Genomic DNA, 15886 nt, shown 5'->3' with positions numbered 1-15886 from the left:
GAAAGAGGGTCGATTTAGACTGGCTATATAGATATAGATATATCTCATTTTTTACAATGAGAGTGGTAGAACACTGGCACAGATTGTCCAGGGAGGTGGTGGATGCCCTATCCCTGGAAACACTCAAGGTCAGGTTGAATGTGGCTCTGAGCAGCCTGATCTAGTTGAAAATGTTCCTGGTCACGGCAGGGAGGTTGGACTACATGACCTCTAAATGTCCCCTCCAATCCAACCATTCTATGTTGCCGGGTAGGGAAGGGTGTTCAGCTGAGAAGCTGAAAATGTGCCTTTCCCTGTGACCCCAGTGCAGTTGAGAGAAATAATCTGTTCTGTGAACAACAAAACCAATGCAGGGTGGTTTTGAGCAGAATTATATTTTCAAATTTCAAACAGCAGAGTTCAAACCAGGTTCCTGTTTCAAAATACCATGTAAGGCTTAAAATTACTACTTAAACCCGGAACAGTGTGTCCATAGATACTTTGTTCTCTTTGGGTTCTCTTCAGAGTTGTTATCTTCTCCAGTTTTTGGTCAGAATCATGTGACTGAGAAGTTCAGAAGAGGAATTGTTTTTTTAACAAGGAATCTAGTGAAGCCTTTCCCTCCTCCCTGTGTATTTGCAGTCTTTGGAGCTGTGGGTATTGGTGGGTCAGCAGTACACATGTGCCTAGTGGGCAGCTGGCTGCTGCCAAACAAGTTACATGTCTACATCTTTTTTACACAACAGCGTTTTCTTCATTTGACACTCCATTACAGTTAAGGGATAGTAATTATCTCTGGAATTTTTACATCTTGCTCGTGGTTGGTTGAAATTGGCCAGTGAGTTCCAGAGAGAGAAAAGGAAGGAGCAGATGGACTGACAAGGTGATCACAGAGAATGAACTTGCTTCAGAACCCAGGCAGTAAAAGTTGAAAGTCCACATCCATTTCCCCTGCTCACAGTGGTCACCTGGTGTTACTGTCCGTGTCTCCCCGAGTTTTCTGTGGATGCTGTGCTGAGACTGCCATTCTAAAGGTGACTTCCTTCGCCATGACCCAAGGACAGCTCGTTTTAGGGTCTGCCTGCCTTGCCTCCAGAGGGGGAGCTCCATACCGAGACTGCAGCGACTGTATTGCAGATGCCCTTGGGTAGGGATAATTATTTCCATACATGACCTTGCACACACCTCCTTCCTGCAGGAACACTCCACATTTCTTTAATTGCCCACATATGCCATATGTGCATTTGCTAAAGTAAACATTCTGTGGCAAGTGCAATATCCCGAGTACCTGAGACACAACGAGCTCCTGTGCATGTAATCCCTGTCACAGCTCTGTCTTGCTGTGCTGGGAGCTACCTGCACTGAAATACTGTGCAGGCCTTAAGAATGGGAGATCTTTCTAGGAGTGTTACCATGACAGGCAAGAATAAGAGGAGTCAGTTGAGGCTTTCTGAACTCATCTGTCCTGTACTAGACTGTTGACAAGGCCTTGCTCTCTCTATCTACACTCTTTATCAATCTCTTTTAAAATAAGGCAAAAAATGTGTTTCTGGGTGTTCCTCCTGCTGCTTTCTACTGTCTAGAAGAGAATGGCTCAGTTACTGTCACAGGACACCTCCAGCTAGTGAGAGATTTTCCTTCAGGCAGGAGAAACTCGTGACCCCAGTGCTGGAGGCTGACAGTTCCACCCTGTTTTCTTCTCTGGGTTCTCCATGGGCAGCAGAACTTCAGACACAGAGTCTTGGACCCACAGATTTGATAACTTTTGATAACATTTTTCCCCCAGATGACAACTGAGATTGGATGACAAGTGATTGATGACAAGTAGGAGGTTCTTATAATCAGGCTACATTTCTGAAGCAAATATGCTATTGCCAGATTACCAAGAACTACTAATAATAGAGGTGCCAAAAGATGTATTTTAAAAAAAGCCTTAAGTCAAATTTCTGTGAGGCTGTAGGGTGCAGCTCCATCTGGGGACTGCATCACACCAATAAACAAATGCTCTGTTTACCCCAAACAAACATGTGAACTGCAAAGGTGGCAGATGCTGCCTGTCCTCGTGACAAGTGGAAATCAGACAAAATCCATGAGTTGTATTTATTATCCAAACAGGACACCAGCTGTCTGCTGCTCAGCACAACAGAAAACCAGGCAAAAGTTGTGATCCTGAAGAGTATTTTCTTTCTGTGCTCAGAATGGCTGGGGATCACAAAGGCAACCATGCGAACATCAGCTCTTGGTTTGCTGTGTGGCTCTCGGGAGTGTGTCAGCATCCAGCCAAGTGACAAAGCTTCCATGTGGCATTGAGACCTACAAAGAACCAGTATTTTAACTGTGTGAAGTCCAGTATGACTGGACTTCCAGTATGACTCAGCTGTGCTGAGATTGTAACACGGTGTAACTGAAGCACCCACAGGCTGTAGTAAATTTTGAGTCTGGTGCTTTCCTGGGCTTCCCACACACATTTCCTGAGAACCAGTTGTCTCCTCACAGAAATGAGACCTCATGGCTTGTCTGCCCAGTTACCCCTGCTGTTTCAGTAGGAGGAATTGCGGAGGAATTGTGGAGGAATTGCGGAACAGATGTTACCTGCTGAACATGCAGAAATTCTTGGGACAAAGTGTAAAAATTACCAAGCAGAAATAACACCCAAGGATCAAGTGCTAAGCACACTCAAAGATTTAAAGCCAGATGGACTGTCTAGTCCAAGCTGAATGTTGTGAGCTGTGAAATATCACACCTGCTTTGATCCCATATTTATACATACATAACATACCTTTACAATTGTTCACCTCTATTGGCACTTCTTAAATTTTACACTGGAGGATTAATGTCCAGTTTAACCTCAGTGCAGATCCAGAAGCTCACGTCTGTGTGTGACCACAAGCTTTTTATTGATGGTTTTTTATATGCTTTCTAAATTGATGTGGGCACTGACAATAGTTAAGTAAACAATGACTATAATTAACATATGCAAAACAACATAATGAAGCGGGGGAATGGAGATTTTTTTTCCTGAAGAAATTTAAAAAGTCACCGTTGGGCAACATCCAGGCTATTTCTGACTTGTGGAGCTAGAAGAATGTTGTAATTCCTGGTGGAGGAGCTATATTAGATCTGTTAGCTTTATCTGTATGCTCCATTTCACCAGATGCGCTCATCCAACAATCACAATAGTCCTAATGACTTGATTTCCTCCAATGTGTTTACAGTGAGAGTCAACACAGTCTGATGCCCTGAGACCTAACATGCCATGTACAGGCAGTGTTTTCAATCAGTGCAGTAGGCTCTATGAAAAGAAATTTCTGCCTGATGACCTGGCTCAAGTTGTTGTTCCACACTTGTATACAATTACTATGCATGAGGAGTCCTGGTCTCTTCATTAAGCACCTTCTGAAAAATATGTTATTTTTATCAAGAACAGCACTATAGAACCCGGTACCCCCATGTGCTGCAGGAGTACTGTACTGGTAAAATAAATCACATAGAAAATGTCAGGCCAAGGGGTGCTTTTTCATGTATGCAGCATATATTTATCCTTACAAGTAACAGTTATAGGGAATTTCCATTGTACAAATGCCTAGCTTTGGTTTCTGAGGCGTCAGACAACTCCAGAGACGTGTCTAGGTTTTATCTCTGATAGTAATTTGTCATTGACTATTCTCAGTCTGAAGGCAGCAGCATCACTTTTTCCTTTTTGAAGTTTCATTTCACTGCATTTCGGTGGAAGGTACATCTTACTCTGCTGTATTTTTCACATCCACCTTACAGTGGGCGGTAGGACAGAACCCTCTTTCCTTTTCTCTGTCTCTGCAGGTGTGATCAGTGCGTGAGCTGTCCCTCAGGGACACGTCGTTTAGTTTTTTCCCCTTGCCATCACATTTTCCTCATTCCGCCCGAGGCAGGATTTGGTAAGGGTTATCTCAGCAATCACTGTGCTTTTTCCCGGAGCTTCGAAGTCGGGGTCGCGCCGAAAGCTCCGGGGCGGGGGAGGCTGAAGCGGACCGCCCGCCGTGGCGCCCGGTGCACGCCGGGAGCTGTAGTCCGCCGCACCACCGGGTGCGCCGGGGGGCGCGGTGCACGCCGGGAGTTGTAGTCCGCGGGTGCGGCGGGGCGGGGCGGGCGCTCGCCCCTCCCGCGTGACGGTGTCGCGGTGGCGGCGGCGGCGGCGCGGCCGCGCGCGCGCCCGGGATGGAGATCGGGCCCCACGCGGGGCACGCGGAGAGCAGGTGGGGCAGCGCGCGGCGGAACACGCGCGGGAGGGGCGGGTGCGGGTGTCCCGGGGACGCGGGCCGCGTAGGCGCCCGTCGGAGGCGTGACACGGGGCGCGGGTGTGACACGGCGCGCAGCGGCAGTGCCGGCGGTGCGGGGCAGCGTGTGCGCGCCGGGGGGCGGCAGGGTCCTGTGTGTGCACGCGTGGGGTGACGCACAGGCGCGCGCGCGCGCGCGCGTGTGTGTGTAAATGTATCCAGGACGCGGCGCGGGATGGGCGTGCAGGAACGCGGGTGGCAGCAGTGCCAGCAGGCGCGTGGTGCCTGGGAAGCAGTAGGGATGCGCAGGGGATGCTCCTGGAAGAGCTCACGTCCTGCGTGGGTGTGTGAGAGTGTGCGCACAGCCAGCACCAGGGCGGAGGTGTGGGGGTATCGGGGGGCGATCAGGGCAGGAACAACCCTCCCGTGAGTGGGATCAGTGCTTGCAGAGTGTGACACTGCCCCCGGCTCCGTCCCTCGTGGCACACAGTGGGCCGGGCTGTCAGAGCCGTAACCCACCCGAGGCCAGCGCATCACTCTATTCTGTGGCCTGGGCAGGAGTCTTGGCCGCTGGAGAGGCAGTGACGGCTACGGATGTGCGCCCTCAATACCTGATGCTCTGTCCCCGCTCTGTCCTCCATCAGTAATGGCCAACACAGCAGCTGCCAGGCCTCTGCTTCACGCACCTTGAGCTTAGGGGCGAAACCACCCCGCCCTGACGCCACTCTGCCACCGTTCCGGTGACTCTGCAGCTTGCTGCTCTGGGATCCTTATCTCCTGTCCCTCCTGGCAGTCGTCTGCATCCCCTCTTCTAGGTGCTGGGCAGAAATGTATTTATTTTTCTCTTTATTCCTGAAGGCGAGGCCCTGCGCCTGCACGTGGCTGGCGGTGAGCATGGCCGCACTGCAGTGATCTCACCTGCGTGGTCTTCGTTTGTGCTTCAGGCCTGGTTTTTCTTGTTCGCATTTATGTGAGCAGCAGAGGCTGTTTCCTGGAGGTGTTTTGATGATGAGTCCTATTTACTTCAGGTTTGCATGTGTGCATTCGTTTTGCCCTGGTGCTCACAAGCACAGGGTGAATGTTAGATGGAAATTGGAAGTGTTGGCTGGGGAGGAAGGAGCAGCTGAAACTTGATATGGAAGCATTCCTTATCTGAGGGGCTCAGCCAGTTGCTCTGTTCCTGCTTGCCGTATCAGCTGGGAAAATGCTACCGGTGCTTTTAAAGCTATAGCACGGGTTTGGGGTGCCTTCTGATTTGCACGGTTCGAGCTGTTCTCCCACTTTACTAATGCTTCAGACACAGCAGGTTCCAAAAGGTAAGAGGAATTGCCTGCATTCACTGCTTTGTCTTTCCAGGCTCATCTTTGTGCATTTTCTTGCCTTTGCAAGCACAAGTTCTGCACTACCAGACTCTACCATCGTGTGACTAATACAGCTGGGGTGGTGCCACCCCCAGCACTCCCCCAGCGACAAAGGAAGGTGTCATCCCCCACTGGTGCTGGCACATGCAGGGGCCTGCTTGTTCTCCTGGCTGGCACTGATGCCTTGGGGAGGATCCTGCATGGGATTTTGTCCTTTGTGTGATGGGTTTAGCATTTTTATTCCCAGTGAGGTGCCATTTCACACAAGATTGTGGCAGTACTGATAAGATAGAGATCACTAGATCCATCTTCTTGTGAATTACAGAAAATGCAGAAGCGAATGAGGAAATGAGAGAGGAAAATGAGGATCTTGTGCTGGATTTTTCCTCCTAGCAGGAGGTCTGAAATGCATCGAGTGGCAGGGCTGTAATGCCAATGTCCATGGAGGACATTGTCCATAGAGGCGGGAGAGTTAGTGCTGTCCTGCTGGGCATAGAGCAGGGCTCTTGGAGTGCTGCAGAGGACACAGCAGTTCTAGGGGCCAGTGGTCAGCTGGGCAGGTTAGCAAGAGCTGCCACCTTTGTCTCTGGCACCAGCAAGACCCTCAGGGACAGCAGAGCTGCAGGAGAGGGTTCCTAAAGGGAACCTGCGCTGTAAGCAATGGAGGGATGTGAGCAGCTGCTCTCAGGGAGGTGGCCTGCTGTGGGGATCTGCTCTGCCTGTCACTGCCTCTGGCTGCCTGCATGCTTGTCACAGGCAGGTCCTGTGCATATTGAAGCCCAAGGGACAGTACCCTGGGTCCACAGGTTGTGGTCATCTGCTTGTGAGAGACTTAGTCAGATGAACAGGTAAAGCTATCTGCCATGGCAAGGCTAAAAACCACCACCTTGAATCCCTATTTTCTTCTCTCATCCTTTGCCAGTGCAGAGCAAGAATGCTTCAGTAAGCAGCAGCTCGAGGCTGTGTTTGCTGAGGGCACCTTTTGTGGTTGTGCCCCCATTTTATATCAGTGCCAGCTTTTAGCATGGATGCAAGTTACCCTGTGTGTCCCTTTTCCGGCCACCCGCTCAGCTATTCCTGCCCATCCCTGCTGGGCTGGCAGAGCTCTTCTGGCTTCCTCTGTCTTGTCAGCCACTCCCCGTGACTGCAGATGAATTGCACGAAGCCTGGCTTTCTTTAATCCCTTTTCCCAGCAGTGCTGAGCCTGCTGGAGGAGCAGGCGGGGGATTCCAGGGAAGGGGCTGCTGGTTGTCTAGGAGATCTGGGGACAACGAGGCGGGAGTAGGCTCTGAGCAGGGCAGGTTACGTGGCGTCTTCGGTTTCTGCAGGAGGAACTGACAGCCAGCACAGGAATGAATGTCCTTGGAGATTTGTCAGAAGTCCCTCCATAACCTCAGCATCCTTAGCCCGACCTCTTTAGTGTGCCAAGAAGGATCAAGAGAGTCTTCCAGGTACAGGTCAGGGTTCAAGCAGCCATTGCTGGGTGCCTTCTACAGAGCACAGGAGATACACAGCAGATGATGTTTGCCAGAAAGATGAGCTTCATTTTTATTTTTCATTTTTGAACGCTGGCTACCTGTGTGTTTCTGTTTTGGAAAGTAATCAGGGTTTGGTTTCATTTTAAACAAAGAAGTCAGCAGCATGGCTCCCTGCCTCTGCTATGAGTCACGTTTGCTGACTTGGACCAAGAGAAGTTCCTACCCTTGCTGGCATGGAGGGGCTGAGAAAGCCTTGAAAGAGCGAGTAGCATTCCCTGTTGTCAGCAGTTGCAGCATTAAGCCATTTTTTGCTCCAAAGCTGGATTCTGTATTTTATCACTCCAGTGTGAAATACATATTCGGGACAGTTATATTTGGGACAGTTCCTGATGGCAGCTTGATGTTGCTGTACCTGAAGGTGGAGTTTGTTGTGGTGAAGAAAGGAGACCCAGTGCCAAGTTTGTGGAGCTGGTGGTTAAAATTGGAGGCTGGATCAGAGGTTGTCTTTAAGGGAGGATAAGGATGCAGCTGAGATCTCGCCATTGCTCCATGGCCCCTGCAAACACCCTCGGCCCTTCTGGCTGGGGGAACCAGGCTCTGCTAGATCAGGAGAGCAGAAGTATGTGTGGTTCTTCCAGGGGAAGCTCTGGTCGTGTTCTGTGACCCTCTGGGGTGTTATTCACTTTGCCCTTATTGTAAATTGGGGTGTTTTCATGATGTAGTATGAATTGGCCTTACCCCATGCCAGGCCTTCTATAGCACTAGCAAAGTAGAATTCTCCTTATTCAGGAAAAAAAGCAGATTTCTTACTAGTGCTTGGAACACTGTCAGAAAAGAGAACTTGGGCTTTCTCCATCCCTCCTGGCAGCCAAAACCCAGGCTCTGTCAGTGGGAGGGGAGCAAACCCTACTGCTAATTCGGGGTTGCCCCAGAGTTTGGTCAAAGCTGAAATGTGGTTGGCTGTGCTCTCAATTTCCCCGCCACCTGCAGCTAACTATATGGGTCTTCATTTCTTCAGCCTTGTGTCACTGTGTGCTTTTCAGCATGTTCCAGCCCAGAAACAACTGGGGTTAGGGTATCAAAAAGGTCTTGTGTGTCTAACTTGTGAACTGCTTTGGGCCAGCAAATCCTGTAGGATACTTACCAGGATTTAATTCACTTTTGGTGGATTCAAGATCACCTCTGCAAAGGTGCTTTAATTATGCTGTTCATTCTCTATGTGCTTTTGTGTTCAATGTTTTAATGTTTTGATGTTATTTTGTTCAAGGATTGCTTACCCTTAGTTTCCCTGTGTTAGGAGAGAGCCATGGATCCTGGTTTCCTACATCTTGAGATGCACAAGTCCTTCAGTGAGACCATTCATTTGCAAAGGCACATCTCTGAGTGTGCTACCCTCACATCCTTGTGTGCATTACCTGCTTTTTATAGCATGAAATTACATGGGAGGGAGTTCCCCTGACTCACTGACTTGGAATATCAGTGGCGTGGCTGAGCTTTCACTTGCATTTCCTAACTCTGAGTGTTGCAGACATCTTAGGGAGGAGCTGGTGATGTTTGAGCTCAGTGGCTGCCGGTGCTCTTTGACCAGGGACTGCTGATTTCTCTCTGGGCATCCGTAGACAAAGAACATCTGCATCCCTCAGGGCAGGGATGGGAAAAGCCTATAAATTCAGAAGAACTGGATCATTTTTTTTGTGTCTCCCCAAGCTGTATCTCCTTCAGAAAGCTGCCTCTGATTTATATCTGTGCATCTTTCTTCAGTCCCTCCTGAGATAAAGCCCTGACTGTGCCTGTGAATCTAAGTACAACACAAACATACACATGCTGCCATATGCACTGCAGCTGTGGTCTAGAGCTCCAGTGCTGTCAGGGTGACAGGCTTTGCTGGTGGAATGGGTTGGCTTCTGTGTGGTTTAAGCTTAGGTGGGCACTGAAAGTGGTGATGTTTCCCTCGTGAGGAAGGGGAGTGAATGGGAGCTTGAAGTAGAGCCATTAATTAATGATCTGCTTGTTCAACTGATCAGTTTGGCAGTAGTGAACTAGTCTCAAAAAGAGAATATTGGTGAGAAAAGCTTTGTTTTAATTACCAGAAGTATGCAGCTCACAGTTTGATCTCCAAGGGATGAAAATGAAAGCAGTTTTAAAAAATGTTATTTATTTTAATTTTTTTCCTTTTTTTTTTTTCCTTTTTTTTTGAGTCTCAATTTGGTTTTGGCTGTGGGAGGGATTAACTGCTGAAACACCTTCTTGTTTCTTGCCAGTTGAAAACCTGAACTTTCATTTTAAGGTGGCAGTTAGGGTGCTTTTGTTACAAACCCTGCAGAGACATTTTTTTGTTGTTGTTATTTACACTCCTAACTATACCTTGCAACATTCCTGTTCTTCTGAGAGAGTGGCTCCTATTTGAATATGTGTTTTTGACAGCTGCTGTTCATCTGGCAACATTGTCAAGCAGCTTGAGTGGGAACCTCAGTCATCCAAAGCTTCCTTCCCCAAAGCTGCTTTTTGCATAGTCAAATGATGTTTCCTCTCTACACCATCATTCCTGCTTTGTGGCAGATAATGTTGATTTCTTGCTGTATGCAGGGCAGCCGAGGGGGATGATATTGGTGAATTGTTGTGCATGCTCTAGAGTTCACCAGCAGTTTGCTAATCTCTGTCCAGAACATGACGAAGGCTTTTGCAAGTTGTGCCTACAGCAGCTCAGGGCCCAGAGAGCAGCTGTACAGCTGGAGATGCAGATGAAGTGTCACCTCCCTGGGAGAGGAGCACCTCTGCATCTTGACAGGGCTGGAGTGCTTGATGTGGTGTGCATTCCTCAGGGATTGCTGCTCTGTAAACGCAGGGTCTGCTCGATGTGGTGGCCCTCACACTGTTCCTTACAGCTGCTGTGCTCCTGAGGGGCTGCTGCTCTCTTAGAGAGAGCATGTTGGTGAAGCAAGAGGCTCAATAGAGAGATAACCTCCAGCTTTTTTGGCCCAGACTGGGCAAGTGGTACATTGCAGGAGCCATCAGTCTGTTCTGTCTGTCTCCTGGTGGTGGCTACCAGTCATCAGAAGAATCATTATGATACAGGCAGTTGTCCACAAACAATAATGCCTGGAGGTAAAGTGCTTCAGCTCACCTTTGCTAGCTTCTGGACCACCGACGGTTTCAGCCTGAACAGACTCCTTCGCAAGAGTGTTCCTGTTGCAAAGCTCCTCTTGCTGTATCTCTGATGTATCTTGATGTGTTCCTCTGCAGGAAGGAGCACTGGAAGCTCCTTGGCAACCTGAAGACCACAGTGGAAGGTTTGGTGTCCATCAGCAACCCAAATGTCTGGTCCAAGTATGGCGGCTTGGAACGGCTCTGCAGAGACATGCACAGCATCCTCTACCATGGGCTTATCCATGACAAGGTACAGCTCTGTCCTGCCAGCACAGCTGTCTGTCTGTCTGTCTGTCTGTCACAGCCTCAGTGCCTGTCACAAGCAGGGCTGCAGCTCACTTCTGTGCTCATAGCACAGAGTGGGCACAGCGCTTGTAGCAATGTGGGAAGTGATGCAAGCAGGGACTGAGCTTGCCTGGCAAATGCTGTGGTTGCCAGAGGGACCTGGGTGCACGTTCTTTCTATCTCATCTACTTTCAGTATGGTTTTTCTAAGTACTTGTGCCCCCTGTGCTGAGGCCAGCCCCTCTCTTCTTTCTTTGTGCTGCAGCCAAGCGATTAGATTGCATTTGCAGTGAGTCAGCCCCGTATCATCTGCACTTGGACAAGTCCCCAGCGAGGCCTGGCAAGAGAAACCTCGCATCTTTACTGTTTCTGGTTAGCTGTGTTAATAACGGGAGCTGGCAGCCAGACCCGCGCTCTGCGTGAATGGGATCACTCTTTCCAGGCTCTTGTTGTGCCTGCAGTTGCTCACCCAGCCTTCCCCCTTTCTGTGACTGCGTGGAAGAATTTTTCTTTCCCACTTGTGTGCAGAGGCTTGAAGATCTCCCCTTCAGCTTGCAATTACCAGCACAATTAATTTACAGTGGAAAGGTGAAGCAAGGTGTGGAAAGGTGAAGCAAGGCTGCAGGGTGTGCCTAGGGACAGGCTTCCCATCAGTGGCTCTGCCACCCAGAGAGAAGAGAAGAGAACGGCACAGAGGAGCCCCAGGCAGCTTGCCCGGGCCAGCTGGTCCCGGATCAGGAAAACTGCACCTATGCAGTGCTGCACCCAAGCTAATAAACCTCCAGGAAGAGCCTGACTGGCAGGTTGTCCGAGCAGGGAGCTTTGCTCCCTGGATTTATTAAGTTTGCAGACAGCATTAGTTGAGGTGCTGCTCTGTTGCTGTTAGTCCCCAGCTGCGTGGACCAGGGACCTTCTCTGGGAGATTGACAGATAGAGGAGCTGCCTTTTCCATGTGAGGTGTGCAGTGCTCCCTTCTGACAGACCTTCTGACAGGCTTCAAGAAGTGAGGTTTAAGTAATTTTTACTTGTCTGTCTGTTGGTAGCAGTTCATGCCAGAGCTGCAAAGCAGGATGGTGTGTTACCTTCCTCAGTGCTTTTATTATAGGCAAAGACAGCTCTTCCACTCAGGAATGTCTCCTCTGTTCAGGCATGTGTGACAACAGTCAAGCTATGGGAGTTGCAAAAGGAGGCCCATAAAAATACAGCTTCCTAATAGCAGTTGTCTCATAGTTGCTCCAGCAAAACATTTCCGTTTACTTTTTATTTTCTTGGCAACTTTTTTGCCTACAGCTGGGAATTAAAAAGAAGGTGAAAAAATACATATGTACACATTAAGAAAACTAGGGTAAGAGTTTTTTAAACTTTAGAATTAATTTTATTTATTTGTCCAGAAAACCCAATTCAGTCTAGAAAACTAAAATTGCCGTGTTAGTTTTCTAGTCTTATAAAACAAACTACTCCCCCACCGAACCCAAGAAACCACCAAAACAGAGGCCATTCCTCTGTCACTTGTGAAAGAGGAAATAGAGATGGAAGTAAAAATAATCAGCTTTTTGGTGAAGAGATACTTTTTGGGTCTGTGTTTACAACCAATAGGGTGGAGAGGAAAACAGCAACTCTGCTGCAGTTCCTCTCTAACGGGAAACCCCTCACTGTCTGAATAAAGCAGAGGCAAACAGCATGTCCTCTCATGGCAGCAAGGGACTAACGGGGATGTACTCATTTAACTGGCACTTGGGAGGTGGTACCTAACTGTGCCTGTCCTGGGCAGGTGTGCTGCAGACAGAAGGATTACTGGCAGTTTGTGAAGGACATTCGCTGGCTGAGTCCGGGCTCTGCTCATCACCTGGAGAAGGTGGGTTCTGGTGGGGTGGCCTTGTGTACCCAGTGGGAGGGGAGAGGGCAGCTGGGCTGGAGCCTCACCCGTGGGACAGTGGTGCCTGGGCTGCTGTGAGTAAAGTGGCTCCATGGCTTGTGGAGGCTGACGCAGCCCCGTGTGTTTGGGTACAAGCTGTGTCCTGGGAACTCAGTGTGGCTTGGGCTGAGACAATTGGCTGCTTATTTCTCCCAGGCCAGTCTCCAGCTCTGCTGGGCTGGGTGCAGCAGGCATCACCACGGGAACTGGCACAAGCAGTGCTTGTGTGTGCGCAGGGATGATTCATGTGTCTGTGCAGATTTCTAAGGGTCTGGGCTGTGCCATTTCTGGGTTGTGACTTCACCATGCATTTATTCTCCCATTCCTGACTTGTGCCAACCACTGGTATATGGGGATGCTCTTGGTCCTTGGCTGCACCATGCTGACATCCATGTTCCTGCTGTGGATGGGCATAAAGGGCTGGCCACTGGTGGTCGCTTTGTCCAGCCTGCTGCTGGGGGAATGAGGGTGTAACTCCAGTCCAGCTCTGCAAGCTGCAGCAGCTCAAGCATTGCCATAGCCTTTCCCAGCTAATGTGTCAGCTAGAAAATGACTGTCACCACCGGGGTCAGATTGGATTTGGGTGCATGGGGTCCCTCCAGGTCAGGGGCAAGGCTCATGGGTGGGAGAGTGTGCAAGCGAAATTCGTTGTGCTGGTGGCTCTCAGAGGACTTTGGTCACTGGCTGACCTTTGAAGCATTGTTCCTGCCTGGTGCTTTTGCCTCCTTGGTGACTGGGGAGCTGCTGGGACATGCCCTCTTTCCTGCTGATGGTGACTGGCACGGGAAAGCTGCTGTTATCAAGGGGACCAAAGCCATGTGGCAGAAACAAGCCCTGCTCCCCTTCTTGCCTCTGCCTGCCTTAACCTGTGCCTGACGTCCCTTCCAGTTCATCAGCCTGCAGGAGAGCGGCCAGCGTGACCCTGAGGGCCCAGGGGACCAGGCCATTGCGCAGCTGTGGCTGCAGCACAGCCTGCAGTGCCACTGCCTGTCGGCGCAGCTGAGGCCGCTCCTGGGGAACCGGCAGTACATCAGGAAGTTCTACACAGGTAAAGAGCAGTGGGCCTTTTCCTTCTTACTAGGAAAATATCTAGTTGGTGGCATTTCCAAGCTGCGTGGGAGTGAGGGAGGACAGCAGAAAAGTTGATTTGCATGTGAGCAACTGGTGTGTCAAACCATGTGGGTGAGAGAGACTCCCTTGAGCAGCATTTTTTTCTCCCCAGATACTGCCTTCCTGCTCAGTGACGCACACGTCACGGCCATGCTGCAGTGCCTGGAAGCTGTTGAGCAGAACAACCCCAGGCTTCTGGCTCAGATTGACACCTCCATGGTGAGTTGAGGTCCCGGATTTTCCATCTGGCTCTCCCCAAATGCCGACTGGCTGCGGCTGCTCCCGCAAGGTCACATTCAGGGCACTTGGAGCCCTTGGACAAGAGGCTGGACTTGGAACTAGTAAAAGTTGCTCCAAGAGGGGAGGAGAGTGGGGAACTGGTCCTTGTCCTGCCTGCATGACCTGTCAGGGATCAGGGTGGCGGCGATGGCTGTGTGGAGCCTATAGTGGGGCACTTTGGTTCAGGCTTGCACCAAGGATTTGAGTAGAGGACCTGAGGACTAGTTCCTTGTAAGAGGCACCTTTGAAGCCCTCTCCAACAGTCCCAGGCTTCAGGGCCAGCAGAGCGGCCTGGTCATGAGGGACAGTCACCCTCTGAGGGGATGGGCAATGCCCCAGGACACCTGGGTGCCTACTCCTGCTCATCATGCCAGTGACCCCCTATGCAGCCCTGCACCAGCTGCCCCCTCTCCAGAGGAGGGAAACAGCAGCTGCCTTCTTTGCACAGAGCTCCCCAGAAGAGAGCAATTAATGAGGCTTCATTAAATGGGGGCTGTGTTCTTTCAGCTGGCCGGCACGTCACTGCCGTCCCTGTGCGCGTCAGACCCTTCTGCTGGGACAAGAGAGATGTGTGATCGCAGCACTGAGGGACATGAGAGCCGTCTGCCGGGAGCGCTGGGCTGCCTGGATCGTTTCACTGAGAGCCTGGTAATTTCCCAATGGGAATCTGTCCTGTAGCTGTGAACAAAGAGCTGCTTCCCTTCTTTGCTGCCGTGTTTTTTCCCCCCACCACCGTTGTGTTCCCAGGGCTGTCACGTCGTTTGTGGTTGGTGACCAGGCATTTGCAGGCTGATCCCTTTCTGTTGCTACTCTTTTGACATGTAGCCCCATAGATGCTGATTTATTGATGATGCCACCTCTCTTCAGCTTACTAGGAAGAGTGGCAATCCATCTCCAGTGACCAAGAGTCAGAGCCTGACTGTCCTCCCTGCATCCCTATGCGTCCCTGCTGCCACCTGCACACAGCAGCGCTGCTTTGGGTCCTTTTCCAGCCTCCAACATCCAGTCTCCTCTGGCCTCGCAGGTATCAAGGGTGGCTGGGGAGCTTAGGGCAGACCCAGAAAAGACTTTACCTAGTTATCTGCTTGTGTATTTGTTGGGGTGGATGGGTATGGAAGACTTCTGCCCGTGATGGGAGGGAGGGATTTGCCTGTGGTGGGTGGACATGTTGGTGTGAAGCCACAAGCTTACTGCTATAGGATATGTCTCCTTGTCTCCTCGTGCCAGAGTGTGTGAAATCATGCTCCTGCCTCTGTCCAGACAGGAGACCAGTGAGTTCCTGTGGCAGCTCCAACTCCAGCCAGCCCCAGGAGCGCTGCCCATCCACTCGGTCCTCCTCCTTCAGTGAGGGCAAGTCCCCTCTGGAGCAGCCTGGCTCTGTCACCCACTTCCACGTCCCCTCACCCAAAGACCCCTTCTCTCCAGCCAGCGAGATGAGCTCCAGCACCACCAGCCAGAGCGAGGATACCTGGACAGGGAGTCAGGATGATGCACAGAGCGATGTTAATGACGGGCCGGAGTACCTGGCCATTGGCAACTTGGGACGCCGGGGCCGGGCTTGCAGCAGCGCCAGCACCAGCAGCACCAAGAGCAGTAGCTCTAAACTCTTCTCCTCCAGCAGCTCCCAGAAGCTGGACTCAGTATCATCCCTGGGGGAGCAGGGAGCAAGTGGAGGTGGCAGCAGGGGCCTGAGCCTGTTGCGTCGGTCCAGCTTCTCGGAGGGACAGTCATCAGCTCCACAGGGCATCCTCAAGAAGAGCCATGTGCGCTCACACTCTGACACCAACGTGACTTCCGGAAAGTTGCACGGTAATGGGACAGCTTCTCTGGGATGGCTTTTGGGTGTGGGAGTCCCTGGTACCAGAAGGCTGATGCTGGCCACCCCCTTGAGTCCATTGATCACGTTGGAGAGAGGGACAGTGGGCAAGTGATTGGACTTTTCCCTTAGCTTGTCAGCTCCACACTGGAATGATGGGATGACATCTTGCTTCCCAGAATGCCCAGGGGTGGACTGTTACTGGTACTGCAAGCTTTTACCAAAATCTTAGAAAATGGCAGCAATGCTGTGGCATTAGCTGTT

General features: G+C 50.8%; 1 protein-coding gene across 7 annotated transcripts in view; it reads left to right on the top strand.

Annotated features, from left to right (window-relative positions):
* Window positions 1-15886, top strand: part of RUBCN (rubicon autophagy regulator) — a 30752-nt gene that overhangs the window by 535 nt on the left and 14331 nt on the right. For 4 of the 7 annotated variants that reach the window (XM_032119835.1, XM_032119838.1, XM_032119841.1 and 1 more), the window contains exons 2-8: window positions 10315-10468; window positions 12274-12357; window positions 13306-13465; window positions 13640-13746; window positions 14314-14454; window positions 14674-14830; window positions 15067-15615. In XM_032119835.1, coding sequence (XP_031975726.1) covers window positions 10430-10468; window positions 12274-12357; window positions 13306-13465; window positions 13640-13746; window positions 14314-14454; window positions 14674-14830; window positions 15067-15615 — 1237 coding nt within the window. In that variant the 5' untranslated portion in view covers window positions 10315-10429. Of the gene's footprint in view, window positions 1-4135; window positions 4212-10314; window positions 10469-12273; window positions 12358-13305; window positions 13466-13639; window positions 13747-14313; window positions 14455-14673; window positions 14831-15066; window positions 15616-15886 lie in introns of those variants that run through there. The other 3 variants (XM_032119839.1, XM_032119836.1, XM_032119840.1) reach the window with 2 other exon arrangements.

The sequence above is a fragment of the Corvus moneduloides genome, chromosome 10, assembly GCF_009650955.1.
Source record: "Corvus moneduloides isolate bCorMon1 chromosome 10, bCorMon1.pri, whole genome shotgun sequence".
NCBI classification, from domain to species: domain Eukaryota; kingdom Metazoa; phylum Chordata; class Aves; order Passeriformes; family Corvidae; genus Corvus; species Corvus moneduloides.
The sequence above is the reverse complement of the archived record's forward strand: the minus strand, read 5'-3'. Positions and strand labels throughout refer to the sequence as shown.